At 36.8% G+C, this 25,867-nt stretch overlaps 1 protein-coding gene across 1 annotated transcript in view; it reads left to right on the top strand.

Annotated features, from left to right (window-relative positions):
* The window catches only part of PKHD1 (PKHD1 ciliary IPT domain containing fibrocystin/polyductin), a gene marked incomplete at both ends in the record, with an annotated part of 196,628 nt that overhangs the window by 164,666 nt on the left and 6,095 nt on the right, over positions 1–25,867 (top strand). The window contains 9 exons of the mRNA XM_081342989.1: positions 381–446; positions 1,222–1,231; positions 1,593–1,690; positions 11,818–11,958; positions 20,035–20,148; positions 21,532–21,619; positions 23,091–23,245; positions 24,349–24,495; positions 25,054–25,857. Of these exons, the coding sequence (XP_081199115.1) occupies positions 381–446; positions 1,222–1,231; positions 1,593–1,690; positions 11,818–11,958; positions 20,035–20,148; positions 21,532–21,619; positions 23,091–23,245; positions 24,349–24,495; positions 25,054–25,857 (1,623 nt within the window). The remainder of the gene's footprint in view (positions 1–380; positions 447–1,221; positions 1,232–1,592; positions 1,691–11,817; positions 11,959–20,034; positions 20,149–21,531; positions 21,620–23,090; positions 23,246–24,348; positions 24,496–25,053; positions 25,858–25,867) is intronic.

Genomic DNA, 25,867 nt, shown 5'->3' on the forward strand with positions numbered 1-25,867 from the left:
TCAACCACATGTTGAATCACTTTAACAATAAAACATGATAAAAAGAACTTTAGTAATGGAGGAAAAATTTTGCCTGGTTTCACAAGGAGAACATTGTCAGTGCGAGATGCCTGGGAAAACTTAACCCATCCTTTCCCAGGGATTACCTATAACAAACAGCTCTTTCTTAGCATTTTTTCCTCCTTAGCTGAGCATCTGACTCTTTTCAGTATTTTGTATAAGATGTATTTAAACTGCATGGATTCATACAATGCGCATCATATTATGAATATTTCAAAATATGATATTGCTCACAATTGAAGAAACTTTGTTTTATGTGATTAGAACAATTTTCAGCCTTTATACATCATTCTTATGTCTTACAAACTTTCTAAATTCAGTTACAGGGAAAGGCTTAATCCAAGTGACATTTAAAGTTGAAGACATATTCCCCTTATCAGAACCAGGTATGTAAATTCAGTTTTAAAAATGTGGTAGTGTTTTATCAGCACTATTCACTCTAACCCATAGGATGCATTTCTGGTTACTTAAATAAAGTTCTGTGTTTCTGGTCAATGTTTTCTCTGTGCAGAAAACATATATAAGAGCCACGTCTAGTGTCTGCTATCAATAGACATGACTGTATCACACTTATCCTATGCCCATTTTTGAAAATATTTATTATTTTATTTTATTTTATTTTATTTAATCAATTATCTGGTAAATGAAAGCACTAGTTCTGGACACCCTACATTTGCTCTTCCTTCCCAGCAACTGGATAGTGTCTTTCTGTCTTTCTTTCTTTCTTTCTTTCTTTCTTTCTTTCTTTCTTTCTTTCTTTCTTTCTTTCTTTCTTTCTTTCTTTCTTCCTTCCTTCCTTCCTTCCTTTCTTTCTTTCTTTCTTTTCTTCCTTCCTTCCTTCCCTCCTTCCTTCCTTCCTTCCTTCCTTCCTTCCTTCCTTCCTTCCTTCCTTCCTTCCTTCCTTCCTTCCTTCCTTCCATCCAACTGCCATTGGACTTCTGGGTGATGAATAGGAAGCCAAGGAGAAAGAGAGAAAGAGAGAGATATATTAAAATGAACAGAAAGATTATAAAAATGTGTTTTAGAAAGTTCAGAAGAGGATATTGCAATTAAGCAATTAATTTGTTAATTGAAATATAAGCTTCATTTACCTCTAGTCTAAATATTTTGTTCTTTAAGATAATCTCTCTTATTTACTTGGGTTTTTTTGTTGATAAAAAGGGTTAGAAAGGTAGTAATGGGGAAACCTATATCTATAATTTTGATTTCACCATATCTTACTTAATGTCTGGCATCCATTTAATCTACCTTGAACAACAATCCTATCACACAGGTAGAAATTTCAGATAACCTCTATTCAGAAGTGTATATCCACTTGGAAACAAATCATTAAAATACTACTAGCCATTTTGAGAAGGATAAACATTCTTTCCAAACATCTTAGTGACGTTTGCCAAATCCTTACTGAGGTAGGTAGGTAGATAGGTAGGTAGGTAAGTAGACAGTCAAGCAGGCAGGCAGACAGACATGCAAAAATAAATTCTTTCTTTTTTCCTAGATCCAGTTCCTTCTTTTTCTCCTCCTATTTTCAGATGGTCCCTTGCTGAATCCTGGAATGATGTGACAAAGGGCTGGGGTGGCTACAATAAAAGTATACCATCAGCTGATGAAGATGTTATCATTTTACCAAGTAATTGTATTTTGTTAATATACTATATTTTAATAATAAACACTAGAGCTTGGTACACAAACGATACAGATAACCAATCTAACATATAAATAAATACATTTTTAAATATAGTTAATTTTCTGATTGCTTTATTGCTTTATTCTGCAAGTTATCAATTCTATGCACATTTTCATATCTTCTGACATCACATAAATGAAAGGAGGTTGCTTGTGCCTACATACGTACATGTTCTCAGAGGAAATATTGCCTCTTTTGTAATAATTGGCAACCATATACTGTCATGTGAAAACAGTAGAATTTTCTCTTGAAATTGCAATTTTTTCAAACAAGCCTCAGACTTTTCAAAATTGAAAAGCATTTTAGATGTCAGATGACAAATGTTAGACTGATGATTTTTTTCCCACAGTGAATTTTCAAAAGAATCATTTTTTCCCCATCCACTTTTGTTGTGAATATGTAGCATCAATTCAGAAATAGCATTTAGCCTCTGAGGACAAACTCTTACTTTCAAGGAGTACAACTACCATTTGTATACATTGACTTGAAATTGGTGGAGGATTTTCCCTGTCTTTAGCCTGCTGTACATAACATGGAATTCTGGGAATTGGACTTGGATTAGTCTACGATGCTCACAGTTTCCCATTTGAAACTATGGTTAAGTCTGTCAATGTGTGGTGAGATTAAGGAGTTTTCGTTGTGTCTTCTGACTGCTAGTTGATATTCATAGATGTGCTGTTAGTTTCTGCCTGTTTTGCCTACACAGTGACTGTTACATTCCTTAACACAGTATACATTACAGTTTTTTTAAAGATGTATTGGAGGGCTTTTGTATTGGTGTGTGTGGTTTTAATAGTTTGTTGGTCATTTCTGAGATATCCTCATTACAGAAGAAATGATGGTAAATTAGAAATACAAGTCTATCAGAAAACAATCCACACTAACCAAGTGCTCCATTACTAAAGTAGCAACCCAACAACAACAGTGTTGCTCCTACAACAACAAAGAATATTCTTTAGACAAGTACAAACAGACTCAGAAACAACTATCTAAGACTAAAACCCTCTAAAACATCTTAAGCAAATAAATAAATAAATAAATAAATAAACAAATTATGTTCCTCTCAAAACAGAAATCATCTACAGCGCACTATGTAAGAATTTATTAAAAGTAATAAAATAATGTAGAAATTGTTGATAGTGAGAATGTTCCATTTTCAGACGTGTGGCAAAATGTGTATTTAAAGATTAAAGCCTACCTTTTTTCTGAAATTTAGGTTTTTTTTCTGCAATTTTTAAAGATATTTAATGTTCTGTGCTTTATCACAGTCTTATCTTAATGGCTTCTTCTGTTTCCATCATTAACTTTTTACCTATCTGCTTCTTTTAAAACAGGTGAAAATAGAGATTATATGTAATTCCATGTTCATTAGTTTTTAATTCCATTTCTAACAAAATTTAAAACATTTTGAAATAAATTTAAGCAGTAAACAAAATTTCATTGCTTGTGTAAAGTATGCTTTTTTATTTTATACACCAAGCATATATTTGTAGACAAAGCAACTAATTGATTTTATAAAGTAACATAATTATATTTCTGGGAATTATTCATTTACAGAATGAATAGAATGCTTGGTGAATGATTCCTTTCATCCTTTGGTCATGCCCACTACCTTTGTCTCAACTAAGTAGGAATAATCCTAGTTCCTTTAAATTAAATTTGTGCTGCAGTGTCTCTAAGCTTCAACATGTCACTGTAGGTAACTATACATTCCCCCCTTTTATTTATTTATTTATTTATTTATTTATTTATTTATTTATTTATTTGTTTTTATAAACCGCCCTTCTCCCGAGGGACTCGGGGCGGTGTACAGAATAAGGTAGGCATACAGAATGAACAATAGTGAAAAAAACAATAGTAAAATACAAACTGGGACCCCAATTAGAGCTATCAGGCCAGGCCGGACTGCTGGAACAGGTAAGTTTTTAATTCGCGTCGGAAGGTGCGGAGGTCGGGGGCCATCCGGATTTCGGTTGGTAAGCTGTTCCAGAGGGCTGGCGCACCCACTGAGAATGCCACATTATTTTAATGTGGCTCAGTGGTTAAGATGCTGAGCTTGTTGGCTGGAAAGCTGGCAGCCCAGGTTTGAGACTTGAGCTCCACATGATGGGGTGAGCTCCCGTCATTGCCCCAGCTCCTGCCAACCAAGCAGTTGGAAAGCATGCAAATGTGAGCAGATAAATAAGTACCACTTTGGTGGGAAGGTAACAGAGCTCCGTGATGTCATGCTGGTTTTGAAACAGAAATGGAGATGAGCACCACCCCCTGTAGTTGACAACGACCAGTGGAGTAAAATCCACAGCGACTCATATAATTCATGATATATTGTATTGTGAATTATATGAGTTTCCAAGCAGTAATGTTTATGTAATCTGATTAAAATTACTAACATTCTATTATTTAGAAAGCTTAAACTATTGAAAAGAAAAAAAACTACTAAAAATTCTATCAGTATTAATTACAATTTAGGATATCAATGTTACAAGCCTAAGATTAACTTTTCATCCAAAGTTGACTGTAACAAAGAAAAAAGAACTACTACAATTCACATCAAAATTTTAGTGATAAGGTAATAGCTTCAGTCTTTACTAATTACTTAACATTAAGATTTTACTGTATTATTACTTTCTGTACTAAATAACTCAACATCTTTCTAAAATCATGTTTTAATTTGGATTTTGGTGCATACTGTTGGAGCAGTTTTGGTGTATATCATCATAGCAACTGTGAAGAGGGCTTCACCTATCAAATATAAACTGGGGTAGTTTTATATTTAAGAGCAATTTTGGACAAGTAGCTGATTGCTCATAGCTTCAAAATATCTTTAAAAAGTCCATTCATATCTGTCATATGAATGATGTTACTATTGGCGCTATTGGCTGAGTGCCATCTGCACTCAGGGACAGGAAAGTACAGTAGATTAACATGCATTTGAGACTTTCTTTGGGGACATTTGTAATTATTTTCATAACACTGAGTGAAATCAAGGACAAATAAAGGCAGCTTTTATTCTAGCAACTGTCAAAGCTTTCCATGTTGTTTTCACATTTTGTGGGGCTTAATATAATAAATTCCTGACACAATATATGAAGAAGGAATGAAGAGCTTGCCATAGTATGTTACATCAGATGGCATATTTATGATGTCATGTAGCCTCTGTTTTTTAGTGGTGGAATCTTCTGTCTCTCTCATTTGGCTTTGAACTTTTTCTCTTTGAAGAAGAAGACGTTCAAGTTTTGCATCTCATGTAATGTTGCTTCTGTTGTGCCTGTGTAGCATTTGGTGATGCATTTATGACATTTTATAAAGTATGAATGCTGATCAAAGAGATTCTGTGTTACTACTTGAGTCATTAGAAAGCTTGTTTTATGTCAGAGCATTAAGATTTTGCTGCATTATTTCTGACTTTTTGTGTACAGAAATTAACAAATGATATGAGAATGATATCATTTTAAAATAAATACTAGTATTTTCTGAATACTGTTGCATATGGGTGGGGGCGATATTGAATTAAATCTAACAAAAGCTGATCTGAGGATTTTGTGACCTTGGAAATATCGGGTTTGGTCACATTCTTGAGGATTTCCTTACTCAATGGACATATATAACCAGAGGAATATCAGAGCCTTAAGTGTTTTCCATTTCTTAATTCTACAAAGGAGCCTTCTGTTGTTCTGGAGTATATATATTTCTCTGTTACACATTATGCCAGAACATTATATATAAAATTATCTGCCCAAATTAATGAACTGTAGCATGAAAGCTCCTTCATCAGAAGTTATGGACCATAATCACTATGCTGGTCCAATGTGAGTTGGTAAATATATTATTTTTGACTTCCCATCCCAGCTTCCAGACTAGAACCTGGTCTACTCATTAATCCAGCACACCATTGTCTGTCTGTTTGTTTGTCTTTCTACCTGTCTATCTGTTTGTCTAACTAGTTAGCTAAGCTATCTCTTTAAAACATTCTGCAAAACGATATAACTAGAGAAATAAGGAAATGTTACAAATTAGAATGCATGTATTTTAAGGTTTTACTCAGAGAATAGAAATTCTTTGTTCTCTAGGACAAAGAATTAGGAATGAAGTCAGTGTCTTTTAAAAATGTTTGTCTAACAGTTGGCCATCTTAACAATATTTGTCAAAGCGTGCATTTTGTTAGAAGCACATTCTTTGCAATTATTTTACAATCTATGCTCTTTCCTCCCACCTATTCTTCTGTGATGGCTTTCCCTTCCTTTACATCTGTGTTCTGTTGACTTTCCTTTTAATTTTTACTATGAAGAATTTTCCAAAACACTTGCTGTATAAATCCATGAGTTTGAATCAAATAGCCACAAATTTATTATAAGAATGTACAACACAGGCTACTTAGCATTAACATTTTACTATATCATTACAACATTCCTGTCAGGCTAATTTCAGTAATATAGCATGGGGCAGAGGGTATTCTAGAGAATACAAATTGGAAATGGAAGTTACACACAAAAACAGACACAGACACACAAACACACACCATTAGTTTGGTCTGCCATATTTCATTATTTTTCCCTATTAGAAAATAAAATATACAGATGTATTTAGACATATCTTGGTTAGCAAATTTTGTACCTGCAAAATAAAACTCATAAGATTTCTTGTGCATTCTACTTGGGTATTGGGGAAATATAAATCTTACCCCCAAAAGATATTAGGCAAAAATCTTATGAAAAATGTACACAGACGTGCATTCAATTGAACAACAGCTTAGAAATAGCTGTAGAATTTAATCAAATGAATATAACATTGGAAAAAGAGAAAACTGCCTAAAAAAGTAGCCGACAAATTCTCCTATCCCTGAATTTTTGCCTTGATGTTAAATGGTCTTTCTCTCTCTTTTTCTCTCTCATTTTTCTCAGCAGATACAGGATGACTTTACTAAAAAGAAACTAAACACCTTCAAAGATTTAAAACTTGTTAATACAGTGACAGTAGATAGCTCAGATAAAGGTCCCAACAATGACCTTGCTGTCATTCAAACTGCATATATGAATACAGGACAATTGAGCCCCCATTCATAATCTACATGACCTCTGCTTCTTTTGTTTATTTATAGCACAAGGATTGAAAAGAAGCCTTCTATTCAGTTTGGAACCATCTGTTTTCCAGTGTTTGTTTGACTAGTAACTTGATCTGATAATAATGTGGTGTCTGAGTTACAAAACAGATTGAGTTGTTGTGTAACATTTTTATCCCTGGAGTTCAGTGGCAGGCAGTGTGGAAGAAACACAGACGGTTCATCTACCAAAGCATGAAGATAATCCTTTTGCTTTGTGTGTTTTTTTTAAAGGAGTTGATTTTATTAAGCAAGGCCTTCACTGAATTTCTTTACAGACTCAAGAGTTGGGAGTAGGCAGAATTTTCGATATGCTTATTTAAAGATTAATTGAATTATATTTGTTTTGGGAGTTTTTTTAGTCTTAGTTGCAATAGGAATAACAACAGCAACTAGATATATATTATGATGCATGTAGTTTCTGATTGCTGGATGAGATGTATTTTTTTTTTGCTAAAGCCATTTCATCATCCATAGAGATGACAGAAAAAATATTTATAGGTTGCTAGCATCACCATCTGCTATAATGCAGCCATTTGTTTTGTCTTTTAAAATGTACTTGAGATTGTACACAAATTCTGGATTATAAATGTAAACTGTACTTGTCATGAGATTGGAGATAGGTCTGAATGGAAAGATAGTTGACCTTCGCACCCTCTGCCAGGATGTACATGCATGTTGACTTTAGCGTGGTATGAGAAGGTAGAGTTAATGCTTTTCCCCTTTGTTTCTTTTCTTTGTTGCTACTAGCAGGAAAAGATAAATTCTTTTTAGAAAAGCCTTTGAAATAATGATCTTTTGAATGTGTGGGTGTTGGTGGTATTCCAAGTCTTGAACCATAAAAAATTATCTCCTGGTCTATGGTGTAAATATTGGTGTGTGTTTCCTCTTCACCTTTCTGACTGTTAACAGATATTTATTGAGATCTCCATACATACTCTCCATATACTTTCCTAGCTTTTCCCGGTGACTGTTACATCTTTAAAACCGATTGGAGAAGAAAAACCTTGCAAACCCAGAGCCTCAGAGCTCCACTCCGTCTTCAGGCAGTGAATAGTGGCAATGAATTGATGACTGCCTTTCACTCCCTGGAATAGATGTTTCACTGCGGTTTTGTCAGGTCAGAACTGCAGGCAACTGCACCAGCATAGACTCAGGGAATCAGAGCCAAAGAATAAAGCCACCAGACAGAGCTGGGAAAAGTCCTCAAAGCCTGTCAGCGCTGAGAAGCCCCTATGGACACGGCCAGTCTAGAGTCTGAGAATTAGAGCCAGGCTAAAAATGTCACCCTTTGATTTTCCATCTATTTCAGGAGCTAAGATATCAGATGAAAAGGTCAACTGAAGGACTCTATCCATACTTTTTCAGGAGGAGGGTGGAATTTATAAATAACTGGTGAGGGATGGCTATCCCATCCCTTCAGCAGCAGACTGCTGGGCCTTTCCACATGAAATAAGACAACTGACGTCTGGTTGCTTTAGCTTTCCCTCGTTGCTTTTACTATTCATGTAGAATTCTCATCTAGTTTCCTCAGCTGTAACACAGATTTTTTTTTTTACTTTATACAGAGGAATACAGGGAGATTTTTCAGATTCCATGCCTTGTTTCTACATAAAGAAATACACTGGTTATCTCCTGTATTCCTGGGAGCAGGGATCATGTTTGCAACGTCCCATTATTTCATCCCATTAGAAAGACAATGTCATCTTGATACCTGGGATTGTCTCCAACACGTAGTAATTAATTATCTTCGTATGATTTTTGCCTTTATCAGAATTACAGCATCACCTTTTTTCCCTCCTGATTAAATACATAATTAAATATCTTGCCACGTAATTTTTAAAATTATAAAAAATACTTTACTTATACTCATTTTGGAGAAGAATTCTAATAAATTCTGCTATCCCAGAATTTGCAGCTAAAATATTTTTTGATCCAATTTACCTTGTAGAGCAGGGGTCCCCAACCCCCAAGCTGCAGCCCATTACCAGGCCTTGAGCCTTTCAGAACCAGGCTGTGGAAAGGGAGCATACACTTCCCCATACACAGGGTGCCTCCGGTCAGAGAATGCCGGCTGGTGGCCCCCAGGGGGAGGGCCTTCTCTGTGGGTGCCCCGGCTTTATGGAACCAACTGCCGGTCGAGCTCCGTATGGCACCGGATCTTCAGTCCTTCCAGCGCGGGTTAAAGACCCATCTATTCGAACAAGCTGGCCTGGCCTGATGGGGGAATGTTAGGGTTTTAATGTTTTTATATTTTGATTGTTTTAATTGGGCAATAATTTAATCCTTTTTTAACTTTTGTATTTCTATTTATATGCCCTGTTCACCGCCCTGAGTCCTTCGGGAGAAGGGCGGTATAAAAATTCAATAAAACTAAACTAAACTAAAACTTGGGTGAGCAGAGGGCAAGTGCGTTCACATTCCATTTGCATGGTAAGCATGCACACCCAATGGTAATGCAAATGGAACTGCATGAATGCTTGCCGGTGTGGAACCATCCCCTCTGGTCCACAAAGTTGAAAAGGTTGGGAAACTCTGTTGTAGAGAATTTCTACAAAAAGTTTGCCCCTCTGGATTAATTGGTTTGGCACATACATACACTCATGTCCAATCCCTGAAAAGCAGACTGAAAGATCCCATTGATTCACCACTTTTCCTCATCTTAAGTATATATTATGTATTATTTTAAGACCATGATCACTATTTAAACAGTAGTGCTACTGAGAAAGGAACATTTTTAAAACAAAGCTTCCAAAAATCAGTAAATGGAGCTTCAGTGTTACAGTTGGGGACTGAAAAGGTTAAACACTAGTAGAACATAGCTTTCTTCTGGATGGTATTGATAAACACTGTTTTTAAATCTCTGCTCCTCTTCTCTGCCTTGGTTGGTTTCATGTATCTATACTGCGGGTCAAAAGTCTTCTGACTCTTCCCTACAAGATAAGTAAAAAGATAGCAACAAAATGCTTCTGTTTTAAATCTCAATTTTCATTGGAATGTTCTTGTCAAAAACTTGCTCTTTCTGCCAAACACTGCCTGCCACAACCAAACTTGGAGATGGCCATTGTTTTATCTACTTATTTTTACAAGGCTTATATATTGATCAAATCCAAACCTCTGAATAGGTTTTCTCTGAATAGCTTACATTTCCCACTTGAATAAATAAGATTTTAAAGAGTCTAAAGCAAATAAAAATTTAATGCAAAGCATAGTACCAGAGATAAATAAAAGTCCATTATAATCCATTTTATAGGAGGAAGGATCTCACAAAATTTCAGTGCTGAAGCCAGTTGAAAAGCCAGGTTTTCGTATTTAAGATAAAGATAAATAAAAAATACTTACCCATGAGTGCTGAGGGAAAGGACATTGTGCTGAAAATGCTTCTCTTTTCATTAGAGTAAATGGCTGGGTTCTTTAATAAGGGATGACTATTTTCACATCATTGCTTGGTATCACCAAGGTTGGCCTTTTGTTGTAATAAAAGTTATTCTTTTTGTTTTATGTTAGATCTAAACTAATGCTAAATCTCAGATTTGTTTTAAACATATAGTTTAACAGCTATTCTTAATCAATTTTATACTGTTATATTTTATGAACTATATCTTGTCACTTTGACAGCTCACTAAAAACACTCCGTTTTACTTATATCTCTGTCATTTTCTGCTGAGGTAAAGATTTCTTTTTGTGCTCCCTTCTGTCCTCTGCAACCTGAATATTTCCTTTGGAAATGATTTTTGGGACTGTTCAGGGAGGGTAATCCATTCTTCTTATGGATGCCATTGCATTGACAGATGGCTAGTATTGGATGCAACCCAAAACATTCAGAACACCAGGCCTTTATAATACAGAGATTTAATTAGAGTTACCATATGTCTAGTAATTTCTAGAAGAGTCCAGTTTAAATTCTGAATGCCCTATCTGAGAAAAGGGAAAAAGTTAGGGATTGCCTGTTTGTTTTTAAGAGGCTGTTGCTCTTTCCATGTTTGGATACCACTTCTTCATTCTCCCCACTCCTTTTCCCCCCCAATATGCCTGTTCTTTGAAGTCACTCTCTGCTTCTTTCCCTTTTATTTCTTCCTAGCTTAGCCTGTCTCCCTGCTCCTGTGTCATACCATCATTCTCCTCCTCCATTTGTTCTTGCTCAGTTGCTGTCATGTCTAACTCTTTGTGATCCCATGAACCTTAGCACGCCAGATCTCTAACCGTCTCTTGGAGTTTACCCAAATTCATGTTCATTGCATTGATGGCATTATCTAATCATTTCATCTTCTGCCATCCCCTTCTCCTTTTGCCTTCAGTCTTTCCCAACAACAGGGTCTTCTCCTCCTCCATAGCCCTGTCCATCTTGTAGTTTTCCATCCTGCTTACTTGCCTTCCAGTTGCCAACCTTAGCCCCCGGCCCAGAAATGAGCTTCCTCTCTTCCCATTTCCTTCTCGATGTTCCCAAAGGAAGCATTAATTTGTGCCTGATTGCTGTATGGGTACATGGAGGAATATATGTTGTTTATACCAATAGATTATTATTTGGCTGGGGAGATCCACTGTCAGTTCCCATTTGATTTGCGGCCAGTTGTTCTCTCTCTCTGCCCAAGCTATTTCAGTGTTGTTCTTTTGGGGATAAAATGAGGAGAGAAGCAAATGTAAACTGCCTTGAGTTTTCAAGGCAGTATAAAGTATAAATGCAAAAAAGAAATATATATCTACTATATTAAGTAAGTGTATTGTTTATTAGAAGGTTTGAATATTTTAAACTATCTTATTAATTCTCTGTACTGTATAAACTTTTCCCCCATTCAGATCTAATTTGATGGGGAGCAGAATATTCACTTACATGATTCATAATTTAAGTAATAGTCCTAGTCTTATTGTTTGATTTAGCATCTTATAAAAGGATGCAAAAAGGAGGCTACTTTTTTTTAAAAAGCAATATATTAAACCAAGTAATGCTCTGCATTATTTCCTTCTTTCTAAGACAGAACTATCTTGGTGGATATGAATCTTCCACCCCTACGAGGTCTTTATATCCAGGGCACATTGGAATTCTCATTAAACACCAGCCATCTTCTGAGCGTGGCCTGTATTGTGATTGCTGCTGGTGGTGTCTTGAAAGTGGGTAAGTGAAAAATAATAATAGCCGGAAGATACGCTGCATGTCGCATCTTTTATTTTTTATTTTTTTTTAAAAAAGTGAACCAACAAGTCTAATTAGCCTCAGGCATGAGAAAGCTGCACTAAGGGCAAATGATGAAATTTAGAAAGTAGAATAACATCATAAATTGATTCTCATGCTATCTAACATTTATTAACCTCTTGCAATATGTTGGGCATACTGTAGTACAAAAGGGGTCTGTTCTAGTCGAAGTGGAATCTATTCCTGATAAATGCTCATTGGAATGCAATCAAAGGCTGTTTCACACTGAGCAGAAAACCTGATATTTTTTCCCCCTAGCAGATAAGGGATGCAATAGAGCCTATATTGAGTTAGGCCCAGAAAATCCTTTCTCAACACCTTGAATTGGTCTTGATAGTTCAGCGCAGGATTTTAAACCCTGCTGTGACATGAACTGATTTAGCCACCTTCCTTAACAATCAGGCAGCTGCTGGACCATCTTCAGGAATAGCTCTGCATCAAGTGTATTGTAGTAATCCATTCATAAAACTATTAAGGCATGGAGCAGTAAAGCTCCTGATGTGGAACTTCAAATATTTTATGATTAGTAGTCCCTACCCCATCACAATCCTTTTGTGATTAGCTAAGGCCACACATCAGTTACTTTGCAGTGACTCTTGCAACTCTTTATTAACATTCCAAATGTGCTCTTTACTTAAAAGGGAGTCATATCCTTTTTTATTCTGAAATTGAACTGACTTTGATTTGCATAATACTAATACTGACCTAAATTATCCTTAACATTTAAATATACAATAAGTTGTCATTCTTCAACATTTGCATTAGTGATCTGGATAAGACATGGAATGGAAGCTCATCAAATAAAATTCAAATTTACCTTCATAGTGTAAAGAAGCAGGTTGAAAATAAAAAATGTATAGTTAGCAAAAGGAGATATAAAGTTGTAATGGAATGTGGGAATGATCTTGTGGGACAGGAGGGAAAGCCGCACCTAGACAATGAACCAAATTTGAGTCCAAAGGAGGAGAGGTGATGAAACAAACATCTCAGAAAGGATCATCTCGATTTGTGGAAAATAAAAGTGAGGAATGACAGGGGTACTTTCAGACTTGCAAGATTCTGTTAATGTAATCTTACAGCCAAGATAGAGCTAATACTCCTGGTTGTTCTTCTTGTCTGGACTTCTTTGCAAGGCCAACATCAATCTTTCAAGTCTGAAAGTACCCTGCCATCCTTCACTTTTGCTCTCCCCCAAACTAAGGAAAGTCCTTGCTGAGACACTTTTGCTACCTCTCCTCCTTTGGACTCAAATTAATTTTGTTTATCAGACTGTTGTCTAGCTCTTCCTCCTGACCTTCAAGGTAATTTCCAAATACCATTACAAAAGTGCAGCAGAGATACAAACAAAGGAAATACCACCCGAAAAGTATAGTTTCGAAAGATTCAAAGAAAGTGAACAAGTTCATAGAAGAGTAGTGAAGATGATCAGAGGACTAGAAAGTAAGAAGTCTACAGAGGCAGGGAAAGATGTTTGGCCTTGAGGATCAAAAAAATGAAGAGGTGGGAGGGACATAACACCACTCTTCAAATAACTGGGAAGATATCACATAGAGGATCAAGCCCCGTTCTCTCTCTTTCTAGAATGAACAGGTTATAATAGATAAGACTGGAATTACAGAAATTACAGATTCTGATTTGATGTTTTTTTTAAAAAAAAGTCTTCTAAACAAGAAGAACAGTTTGACAGTGGCATCATCAGGCCAGAAGCTTGGTGAGCTCTTCTTAATTGGATGTGTTCAAGCAGAGACTGGACAACCATCTGTCTAGGATGCTTAATTTGGATTCCTGCACAGGGGTTGACTTCAGTGGCCTAAATGGTCCCTTCTAATTTTACTGTATAAGAATTAAAGCAGGCTTAGTAACTAGTAAAATGGGGTCATTCCTTTCCTTTGATTCAGAGATAATTTTGATAATTTTGCCATCCCCACGTCCCCAGTTTTAATAAAAAGCCTTGGAGAATTTCACAGATAAGATCCAGGAGTAGATGGAGACAACACTCACTTCATAAAATGTGTAAATCTGCTTGGGTCCAGAAGAGATTTATAACAGGGGCTGTGTTTCCCAGTGGATTAACACAGAAGAAAGCAAGCCGTACATCAGTGGAATCGGTGCAGAATTTTAGGACTGAATGACTTGAAAATTATAATTCAGATTATCTCAGGGTGGATGTAAGGACCTGCCTCAGCTAAGCCACCCAAGAAAGCAGAACTCTTGAAACAAGCATTGTCTCAAAAGGAAACTTTTATTAGGGGCTAGTGACAGCAGGGAATCAAGGCGAGATCTGAGAGAAAAACCTGTGAAGCGGTATATTAAAAGTAGCATTCAATACTCCTCCCCACAGAGGATAGATGGAGAGGAATAATATAGATTCAGAGAGAGATCATCTTACAGGTTCAACTCTTTGTTTTGTTCTGGAGTTACAGTATTCATGAATGAACTAGTCTTTTGATGAGTACTACTCTTCAAAAAGTGTTTTCTGCTTTCAGCCAACAACAACCAGAGGACAGCTGCTAGTTGTATAAAATCTCTGTGCCTCAGTACCCATTTTACTGGAGATGTCCCAATAGTGCTTGGGATCAGGGAATAGCTCTTTAGTCATTCTCCCTTTGGTCCCTAGTTAGCTTCATTGATTGCCAGTTGGCTGTTATCTCTCTGAAGAGCTGGATACCGCAGTGCAGTGGTTTATCAGAATTGTGCATTACTGCTAGACTGCAAGTGTTTTACCTCTGATACAATGGAGTCCATGGTTGACATAAGGCAATGGGTATATTGGTATTACTCTCCCCCATCTCCCATTGACTCTAGGATGATGGAACATGTTAGAATCTGGAAGACAGCATTTGTCTGGAAGAAAAGATAAATCCTAAATTAAAAACATTCCTTATGACTCAGTTCCCTGTGTATGTGTGTACAAATGTATATATACACATATATACATACTGCACATGCATACATATTTACACATTTATTTCAGAGATTAGAACAAACCTACCAGAAAACAGCAGACTCATTGAAACTCATTTTTTTTTCAAACCTGGCAACTTTAAGATATGTGAACTTCTACTCCATAGAATTCTGGGACTTGAAGTCCACACAACTTCAAGTTGCCAAGTTTGAGAAATGCTACATCAAGCAAACACTTAGGAAAAGATATATTGAAGGTACTGTTTAACAGTTTGAGGGTCTGATGATGATGGCAAAAGCAATGAATTTAGCTACTATTCTGATGACCTATCAGCTAATGCAAGAATTGCTTATGGAAGATGTTATTAATCTGGCTCCCCATATTGTTTAGCACGGGCACGAGCAAAGTGGAGAGACTGTGAGAGAGAGCAAGAGAGATTATTTTTCCTCAGGTGAAGAAGTTTTTCATATGCAGGAACATTGCTGATTCTTCCTGTAAAAAGTGAAGATGTGAACATGTTGTAAAAGGCAAGAGTGGTATCTCTTTTGTAGGCTGGGAAGATAATTTTTGATAGCAGCAAATTAAAAGGGTTATACAAATAACAAAACAGGAGAATGAGCTGGATAATTTTCCTATAGTAAGTTTATAAAAGAGGCTTGTTAAAGTCCTGAAGAATTTTGTGAGGTCAACTGTTTTCAAAGCTGACCCAACCTTCTCAAAGCCAAATGAAATAATTTGAAATTGGTCATTTGTGCCTGTGGATTTATTGATTCTGTGGTCCATTTGTTTGTTTTCCTGTCTATACGTGTTTATTCTCAGGAGTCTTCCATAACACCCAAAATTCAAAGCCATCATTGTCTTAAGGGGAGAGTATAAAAGCCGTGACCAGGGGGGCTTTTGCCCAGGTTCGCCTGGTGCGCCAGTTGTGACCCTATCTGGACCGAGATGCCCTACGCACAGTCACTCATGCGCTCGTGACCTCCCGTTTGGACTACTGCAACGCTCTCTACATGGGGCTGCCCTTGAGGACCACTCGGAGGCTTCAACTGGTGCAGAATGCGGCCGCGCGAGTTGTGATGGGGGTCTCCCGATACTCCCATGTAACACCTCTACTCCACAAGCTGCATTGGCTTCCGGTTGCCCTCCGGGTGAAATTCAAGGTGCTGGTGATGACCTATAAAGCCCTACATGGCTTGGGTCCGGGATATCTGAGGGAACACCTGCTACCGGCATCAAGTTCCCTTCGTCCAGTGTGCTCCCACAGGGAGGGTCTTCTCAGGGTGCCACCGGTAAGAGATTGCCGGCGGGTAACACCCAGGGATAGGGCCTTCTCAGTGGGGGTGCCTGCCCTTTGGAACCAGCTGCCAGTGGAGCTGAGGACTGTCCCCAACCTCCGTTCATTCCGCCGGGGCCTGAAGACCTGGCTCTTCGAGCTCTCTGGCCCAGGCTGAGGATTAATTTATTTTAATTGGGGTTTTATTTATACAGGGATAAATTTAATCTTTTTTAAACTTGGTTTTTAACTTTTGTATTTTTGGTTTTTAATTACCCTGTAAACCGCCCTGAGTCCTCCGGGAAAGGGCGGTATATAAATGTAATAAAATAAAATAAATAATAAATAAATATATAGTCTTGTCTCATGTCAAGAAAACAAATGAATAGAACATCAAATTAATCAACCAAGAGTTTTCACTCGAGATGCAAATCAGCAAGCTCAAATTATCATAATTCGGGCATATTATGTGATGACCCAGCAGTCTGGAAAAGACTCTAATACTGGGAAAGGTAGAAAGAAGGAGAAAGATCAGCAAGCAGCTTTGTGGATGGACTCAGTTACGAGTGCACCATTGGAAGAGTTGAAGGAGCAGCTTAGGAAGAGATCATCGTAGAGAAAATCTATCAACACGGTCACCAAGAGTCAACAAGAATTTTATGGCATGAAGTAATCAATTGGCATAAAATTTCAGTTTAATATCATTATCACTTTTTAAAACAATATATTATTAAAGCAATGTCACAATCTATGTATCTGCAAATTGAGGTGCTGGTGATTCTGAAATCATGGAAAACTGGACTTTAGGAGCAGACTTATTTGACAGTTTCTTGTTTATAAAAGATATGTTGATGTCACTATTAGGATGGAGCTATGCTCTGGACCCGGCTGAATTTTGAATCCTGAAACACTGAATAATTGGAACAAATTGTTATGTAATGAATTGTTTTGACTCAAAATATTCCATGAAATTCCATTTCTCAAGCCATTATTCTAGTGCTGCAGATGCTGGTTCTTGAACAACTATATATATAAAAAAATCAGTGCTGCTATAATACATTTTAAGATATTTGGCAGCTACCTTAAACAAAAAAAAAATCACTATTTTTGTACCATGATTCCCAAAGCTTTCTTTAGCAAGATTTGTTGTGCTAATTGGGATAGGGTTATATTTTCTATTTAAAGCCCATATATCATTGAGTAGGGGAGAAAAACTGACATATTTTCTTTCTAGCCAATCTTCCTATGATCTGGTGAGGAGACAAAAACAGATGTTTTTGTTGACATGGAGAAGACTACAGCTGGCAGTTTAAATAAGGGTATCCTCCATCTTTTTTTTAAAAAAAATAAATCTCATAAAATACAATGGTAGGAGAAGGAGGAAGAGCGGGACTGGATTTTGTAATTGATAAATGAGCTTTATGATTAGATCAGTATCTGTTTCCTCGGCTTAAGTGCTTTGGATTGGTAGTGAGATGATGGGAAAAGATCCTCTTAATTCTTGATTGGGGAATATAAGACCAGATCAAGGAAAGCCGTTCAGTCATGCATTCAGTTCTTTTATCAGATAGAAAACATTAAGGTTTACTGGGAGTCTGGAAATATTATGGCCTGGCTAGTCAAGTGACAAAAAGCATTGTCCTACTCCACTTCTCTAGGAAAGCAGCATAGGACCTGTCCTGTTATGAAGAGGAGGTGACCCAACAGAGATTATGGGCAGAAAGCTGAAGAGGTCTGGCTGCCCTTAGAGTCTAGCTTTGGCTATGGTCTTTGGTTAAAAAAATAAATAAAATAAAAGATGAAGACATATCCCTAAAAGTGACAAGAGTTTATTGAATGCTGCAGAGATAATATAGTTCTGCTCTTTAGTATTATGATGATGATTATTATTCTGGGACTGATCAAACCAGCTCCAGAGCAGCTTGGAGTAAATCAAGCTATTTCCAGATGCCTGAATTGGCCTCCAGATTGAACAGGGTGGTCCTTCTAAGTCTCTTTGTGTGAATCATTTGCCTGATTTTGAATCAGGATTAGTTGTATCTATAACAAGATTAATTTCATAGACACTTCATTAAATGGGCTGCTAAGATGAATTCTTAGGGATGCATATTGCACTTTCTCTTTTCCTCACCAAAGGCATGTTTTCTGAATATTAAATTATTGTGGCACGATGGCTAATTCTACACAGATTTCTTTGTTTAATTCTACATCTGCTGCAGTTTGGGGTCGTATAATCGATTTAATCTCTAATTTTAAAGGAGTGCTGAACTCTCTGACTGGACTCTGCTTACATTTCTCTAGGGCAGAAATTGCCCTACTTTTTCCTTCAAGTGTCTTCTTCATGCTAGACTATTTTCTTCTGAGTCTGTAAACTACCCTGGGTGAAATAAATAGGTTCACAGTTGGAATACAGCTCACTTTGCATTCTAAAAGATAACCGTTATTTCCAGCCTCTCTTGTTTTTTGCCTTTTTATTGTCTTCCTGTATTTCCAATGTCATCAGAAAAATTCACTTAGGTTTCAAATGTTATGTCTCTGAAAGAGATGTGGTTCTTCCAAAATGTTACTTGAACACTAATGCAAAGATATATGAAAAAAATGCCAAATATTTTTGAGATTAACTATCCTTTTCTCTAGTAAACTAGTTCTGCTTCACACTTACCCTACTGAAAAGAAAAGAATTTCTAAAACAAATTTGGGGAAACTGAAATTATTAAGCAAAACAAATGTCTGTGCCAGAGCAGCCAGAGTAATCAAGAAAGAATTGTTATCTGCTCTGAAAGAAAATATTTTTTTTTTAAAGGAAGATTATCCTCTTTGAAGAGAAAGAGTTTCAACCCATTGTCTTTGCTTTCTACTGGACAAGAAGGATACTCTGTTGTATGGAATATTAACTTTTCTACAGCTTTTCTTCCTTCTCCAACTCTGTTTATCTTTTTGCTGGCAATCTGGATTATTCTGGTTAAAGAAAAAGAGGATTGCCTTTCCCCTACTTCAGCTACTGTTATGAGCAAGCAGTGCCAATGTTTGTCATATAACTGAGGTCACATGACAATTGTTACCGCTCTCTTGGATGAAGATGATAAAGTTGACCTTGTGGGATGTAACTATGGTAAAAGTTTATAGCATAAATTAAAAAAAAAAACCAGAGTGAAATCTGGTGAGTTATGCAAGTGCCAGAGTTTATCTGATTTAGAATGTGACAAAAGCTATGTGACAAAATCCCATAAAATAAGAGCTGGAAAAAAATTGTGTCCCTGCTATGAAAAAAAATTGGTTTCTGAGATTCTGAATGAACTTTGTGTAGAATAAATTCTATCCTGCAGTAGAATAAATGCTTGGTATTATTGTAAAACCCAGTGCTTTTTAACTCTAGTATGTAAAAAAAAGCATGACCTTTTTTGCTTCACTGAAATTTCTTTTGGTAAATTAGTTCACTGTTGAGATATTATTCATGCTGTTACATGCTCAAATATTTTCACTGGGGATCCATTGATTTAAGTTGATTTTAACAGTAAGATGAGCACTGAAAACCACATGTACTTAGGCAGGCCTTTGACAATTAATTGCTTGCTGGAAATAGAATGAACATGCATATCTGTTAGTATTATTGCTGTATTTGGTACTTCTTGCTATGCGTTTTGTAACATTTGAGTACTGCAATATTAATATTTATTTTATTTGTCTTTTATTTTATTTGGCTGTTACTTACATGTATGTATACTTTTATGTAAGTCATCTTGGATAAAGGTTTAGTATTTAAAAAGGGAGAAACAGATGCATTGTACAAATTAATTAATTTTCATCAATTTCCCCTTAGGCACCCTGCAGCATCCATTAGAAGAAAGGAGAAAGGTACACATTCTCCTTCGGGCATCTGAGACAGTAAACTGTGATCGATTGAACGGTTTGAATGTTGGTCCAGGAACCATTGGTATGGATAGCATCTTTTGAATTCCTCAATGGGGCCCTGGAAAAACCTTGATCAAAAATGTCCTCAAAGATTGCCTGTTTTGTTAAATAGTGACTGCATTTTGATTGCTAAAAGTCAAGAATGGATAACCTGAAGCAACATGAAAACATTGAAGCATTTTTCCAGCAGCCAATAACATATTTCTGCCCCTTGTAATCTACTGGTGCTTCTGTGCTGAATGTGGGACATGGGGCATATCTCACAACAACCTGCCCATCAGTTGTTTGGTAGATTGTTAGTAGCTGATGGAGGAGTAGGGTGTTTAAGGCATACAGAGCATTCTGTCCTCAGATGAACTTACACAACAAATTGAATGCATTAAGAAACAGTAATTCCATACAATCAAGATGGGGGAAAAGGACAGGCAGGTTGTGTATTTGTATGTGTTGGGAGAAGTCTATGTGTGTATTTAGGAAGAGACTTTAGACCACTGTGGAAGCATGGAAGGCAGATTAATTTACATTCCTATAAGAGATTTCTTCTCCATAAACATGCAGGAAAAGGAGTGAAACAGAATTATAATAGGCATTCTGATCATGCTCCTGGCTTGAAATTAGGTACTTCTGATTACTTCTGACTACTTCTGACTACTTCTGTTACCATTCTTCAGACTTTATATCCAGTTATGTCAGAAATTTGGGATGGAGGAATTGTGTGTGTGTGTGTATGTATGTGTGTGTGGTCTGGATATGTTTTCCTTAAGAAATACAAACAGAAAGCACAACAAAGGGGACTTGCTAGGCAATGCTAGGTAGAGATTTGGAGGACATTTGTGCAATCCACAGAAAGGGATTAGGAATTGTGGGATAAGTTGATGAATTTAGTAATCAATTAGGTACAGAAATTAGGTACTTCTGATTAGAAAACTTTGTGGATATGCATATCCATAAGATCCAGTCCCACCCTGCACTATTTGCTACCCTCAGCATCAAAAGGTTTGCTTATCAATATACCAAAGTGATAGACCACTAAACAGGCTTTCATTTCAAATAGGAAATAAGTCCCCCCCCCAATAATCTTTTCATTTTTCCCTTTATTATATTTCTAGATAGGTTATCTTTTTCAAGCTATTTAATCCCACAAGAAAGCTGTCATTTTCCTATTCCAATACTGGTATGACCTTGCTGAGCATATGGATTATACAGTCACCCAGAAAGCCAGTTCACCTTTTTGCTAGAGTTGGAATCTTCCTAATATAATCTTTAAGGAAAGTGCCTTGGAAACTTTATGAAGTGCCCAAACAATCTGCATTGGCACAGCTGAGATGTCCTCCCTAGTATGTTGAAGATCTTGCAAAGCTTAGCAAATTCTGAATCATGGCTACTTTCTTCTCCTCTTTTCAAGGTGTTTTTGGGAAGCTGCAGATGCACAGTGTTTATACCAAGAAGTCATGGACACATCTTGGAAATGATGTTGCACCTGGAAATAAAAGGTAGATGTTAAATGGTAGGACCTTTCTGGCAACATTTCAAAATGATTCTGAATTAAACTTATTAGTATGCCACTGCATTAAAAATAACTTTTGATGGCACACACATAAAAATACAATATAAAATAAAACCCATATAAAAATGAAAACTACAGCAGCCTTACAGAATTGAAAGAGAATATAAGATAGCAACAAGAATTCAAATCAGGAAAAGGGTCTCTGAAAAAGCTCTCTGAAAACATATTTAGGAGCTTGCAGAAAACGAGCACAGAAGGAGGCAGCTTGATCTCCCTAGGGAGGTAAAAACAAACAAGCAATTTCTCCTTGCTACAACCCCACTAATTATTTGAAAATGTGGGATGTGCAGAGGTTTCTCCTGCTTGATTAAAGAGAAAGTGTCTGCTTGTCAAGAAAAGAATTTGATGGGTCAAAATCAGCACCTTAAATTGGACATGGAAACCAATGCAATGATCCACAAAACTATTGGTATGCACTCCCAAAATCAGGAACCTCAAAGTACACAGACTGCTGTATTTTAAACCAACCACAGTTTTTAAATATTCTTTAAGGACATCCTTAAATAGAGGGCATTTCAGTAGTCTAGATGGCTGACGATAAGAACATGAGTTATTGTTGCTCATACCTCCAACACCTCCAAGTCCTCTGATACCAAAGGAGGCCAGAACTGGCATACTCACCAGTTGGGCATGTGCCTCTTTGATCACATTTCTACCTACTGATCCATCAGGAAATAGAAGGACGCCCACGTCAGAGACATGCTTCCTGATGGGTAGTTTTTACCCACTAACTCTTGGTAGTGACAAAAGACCTTGGCACATTTGTAGAAATGTCAGCTTTTCAGGATTCCATTTCAATGTCTTTTTTCCTATCCAAAGTGACAGGATCCAGGCACTAGGAAACAGAGTCAACAGCATCTCCTCTATAGCCCAGAATGGCAAGATACAGTTAGATGTCATTAGCTGATGAGACTACACCTGAAACCATTGAATGAACCTTCCCAGGGGCTTTATATACTGTAGATATTGAAAAGCAGGGGAGAGAAAACTGATCTCTGTGGCGTCCCATATGTCAAAGCCCACCAAGTCAACCTTTCCTTCCCCACCAATGCAGAATGGAAGGAGCTGAACCACTGTAAAACAATGGCTTCAGCTCCTCAGCCTTCCAGAACTTTGTTCATTATCTTGCTGATACTGTGAGGGCAGATTTGTTCACCTGTTTTCCTTAATTATAGTTCAGTTTCCTTAATGATTCCAGGAGAAAAATGAGTGCTACACTATTCTTCTAATTATATCTTCATCTCACATTCTTCCTACCACTTACAGACTTGTCTTCATCAGCGAATGTAAGCGTTTTAGTAAGCGTTTTCTATTTTTCTTCATAGTATGTTTGTATGCTTTAAAGGAAGTAATATTTCATGGAAACTTCACAATATATTTTTTTCTGAGATTTACAGGATTATGGTGCAAGATCATTTGGACTGGCGTCAGGGTGACAGTATTGTTGTCAGTTCCTCTTCATATGAAGCCCATCAAGCTGAAATAATCACTTTAGACAACGTTAACAATCGTAGCATTAGAATACGTGAACGGCTTCTCCATAGACATCTTGGTACGCAATTTGTCTCCTTTGCTTAGACTGTATCATGAATTATGTTTTGTACATTAAAGGCTACCCAACATTCATTATTTCTCCTCAATAAACTTGTCATTATTCGATAGTATTTTCTTCCTAGGGTGCCTTAACATTTTCATTGCTTTAATTAAGTAACAAAAAGGGAATTACAAGTTATCCGTAAGGTAGTTAACCTTATGAAGACAATCAGCTGAAATAGAGATTTATGTCTGGAAGGGCAAGAATTGGACTCCTGATCCAGCTACTACAAATTGACTAAGTTCACATGCTGAGGCTATGAATGCACAGTCTTCTACCCAAAATTTTGCACGGAAGACTACAGTACGTGCATCTGGGGTCTAAATATAGCCAATCCTCAGTGAATTATAGTAGCAGCTAGTTTAACCGAGCCATCACTGAAGTGATATAAAATTTGTTCCCATTATGTTCTTTTGGCACAATAGTTGGATAATTGAGGAAGATATTATAAGTCATGGGCAGAGATACATTAGGTTTCTCTAGAGAAACTAGAATCAACATATATTGGACCAGCAAGTATGATCTCATTCCCATTTTGTATCTTTGCCTCTCAGCTTAGTTTAAGGGCTGGTATTGCTTCTTAAGACATTTAAGTGGGCAATCAGCACTTATACAATGAATGAATTGTATAAATGTCTCAATTATTTCTGTATTTACCTGCTGTCTCATACTACTAGAATTAGAAATACTTGCAAAATTTTAGGTAGGTGCAATAAACTCTGACCTTATATTTAACCTCTTTTAAATCTGAGATGCCATGGAAATGATTTAGGCTTGTACAATATTTGATCACAAAACAGCTAAGGTACTATACTCCTCACTTTTGAGATATGTTATTCTCTATATCAGTGATTATTATATGAAATAAGGGGAAAATAATGTTAAAAGTGATAATAAAGTAAATGACTTTTTCCAAATATCTGAATCTGCAATAAATTGTGAAGTCCTACTGTATATAGCCTGGATATATGAACTGTTTTCAGAAGGGAAGAATTAGTAGAGATCCCATGTTTGGTTTATTATTCCACTTCTATTGTTTTCTGTCATTTTGATCTTTGTAGGGTATTCCCATAGATTAGAAGATGGTCAATGGATTCTCCTGGCTGCAGAGGTTGGGCTTCTGACAAGAAACATTCAGATTAAATCTGACAGGGATTGCATAGGAAGACTTCTGGTGAGACCTTGGGACTATGCAAATCAAGATGCAGGTACTTAAGTATTTATAATTATTTTACATGTTGTTCTCAATCCATATAGCTTAGAAAAACATGGACAAGTCCTTGCAGTTTTCTTGACAAGGTTTTTCAGAAATAGTTTGGCATTGCCTCCTTCCATCAACTGACCCCAAAACCCCTTATGAATGTGGGAGTTATAAATGATTTTTTTTATTTTATTAAGAGTGTGATAACATAGTAATAATTAGTGAGGAAAGTAAATGTAACTGAGTTTAAAATGTGCTATTTGAAGTGAAAAACTATTATTCTCTATAGCAAATGTTATGTAGGCATTAATGAAAATAAAACCTGGATCATTAAGTAACCCCTTAGTTACTTACTGTATTTGCTTTCTTTTTAAAAAAAAAAATGGAATAGTATTATCTTAAGGATTTATGAATTAAGAATGTCTAAAGTGGCATCAATAGAATATCTTTTACCATTGTTTCTATTTTTCAAGGCATGGAAGGTTATCTTGTTCCCCCTCCCCCCTCACAAAAAAACCCCCAATAAAGTCCTGATTCTTAAACACGTCCTTCTCCCATCTTGCAGGTGTGCTTCAACTTTCAAATGTTGAAATTTTGAACTTTGGATCTTCACAGTCTCCATCAGTTGATATTACAAATTCATCCAAGTCTTTCATAATTTCCTCCAGCATTCACCACAGCTGTGGAGTTGGTATTCAAGCCATTACAAGTAGTGGGCTCTTCCTACGTGATAATGTGATATTCAAGACAATTGGACATGGTATACATTTAGAAGGCCAAAATCATACACTCATCAGAAATCTGGTTGTCTTAAGCAAGCAACCAGGGACCTCGAGCTTCTGGGTGGCTGGCATCAAAACAAATACAGTAGAAGGTGCTATGCTACATTATAATAGCGTGGCTGGTTCAGAACGGATAGCCTTTCATATAAAAGGTCAAGAATGTTTCTTAGTGGAGGACCTTTACAGTGGCAATGTAGCTCATTCAAGCCTTCATGGGGTTCATTTATATAAAGGAGATGGCTTTCCAAACTGCACTAAAATCACAGGCTTTTTGTCTTACAAAAACTATGACTATGGGATAATCTTTCATCTTGCAGGAAGTGTAGTAGTTGAGAAGGTGATATTGGTAGACAATGTTGTGGGACTCTTGCCAGTACTTTATGGACCATCTGCTAAGCTGTACCGTCACCAGAAAAAGCAGCACCTGAAACTAAGAAACTCTGTCTTTATGGCAACTAGCACTTCCTTTGATTGCATCAAGGACAGAATCCAGCCTCTTTCAGCCAATGAGACAATTAGAGATCGAGCTCCACGCAATCCCTGGAGGGGCCGAATTGGCATGTTGTGGCCATCTTTTACCTCAGACTGTAAGTGGTG

Source organism: Vipera berus, assembly GCF_964194415.1.
Source record: "Vipera berus genome assembly, chromosome: 1".
NCBI classification, from domain to species: domain Eukaryota; kingdom Metazoa; phylum Chordata; class Lepidosauria; order Squamata; family Viperidae; genus Vipera; species Vipera berus.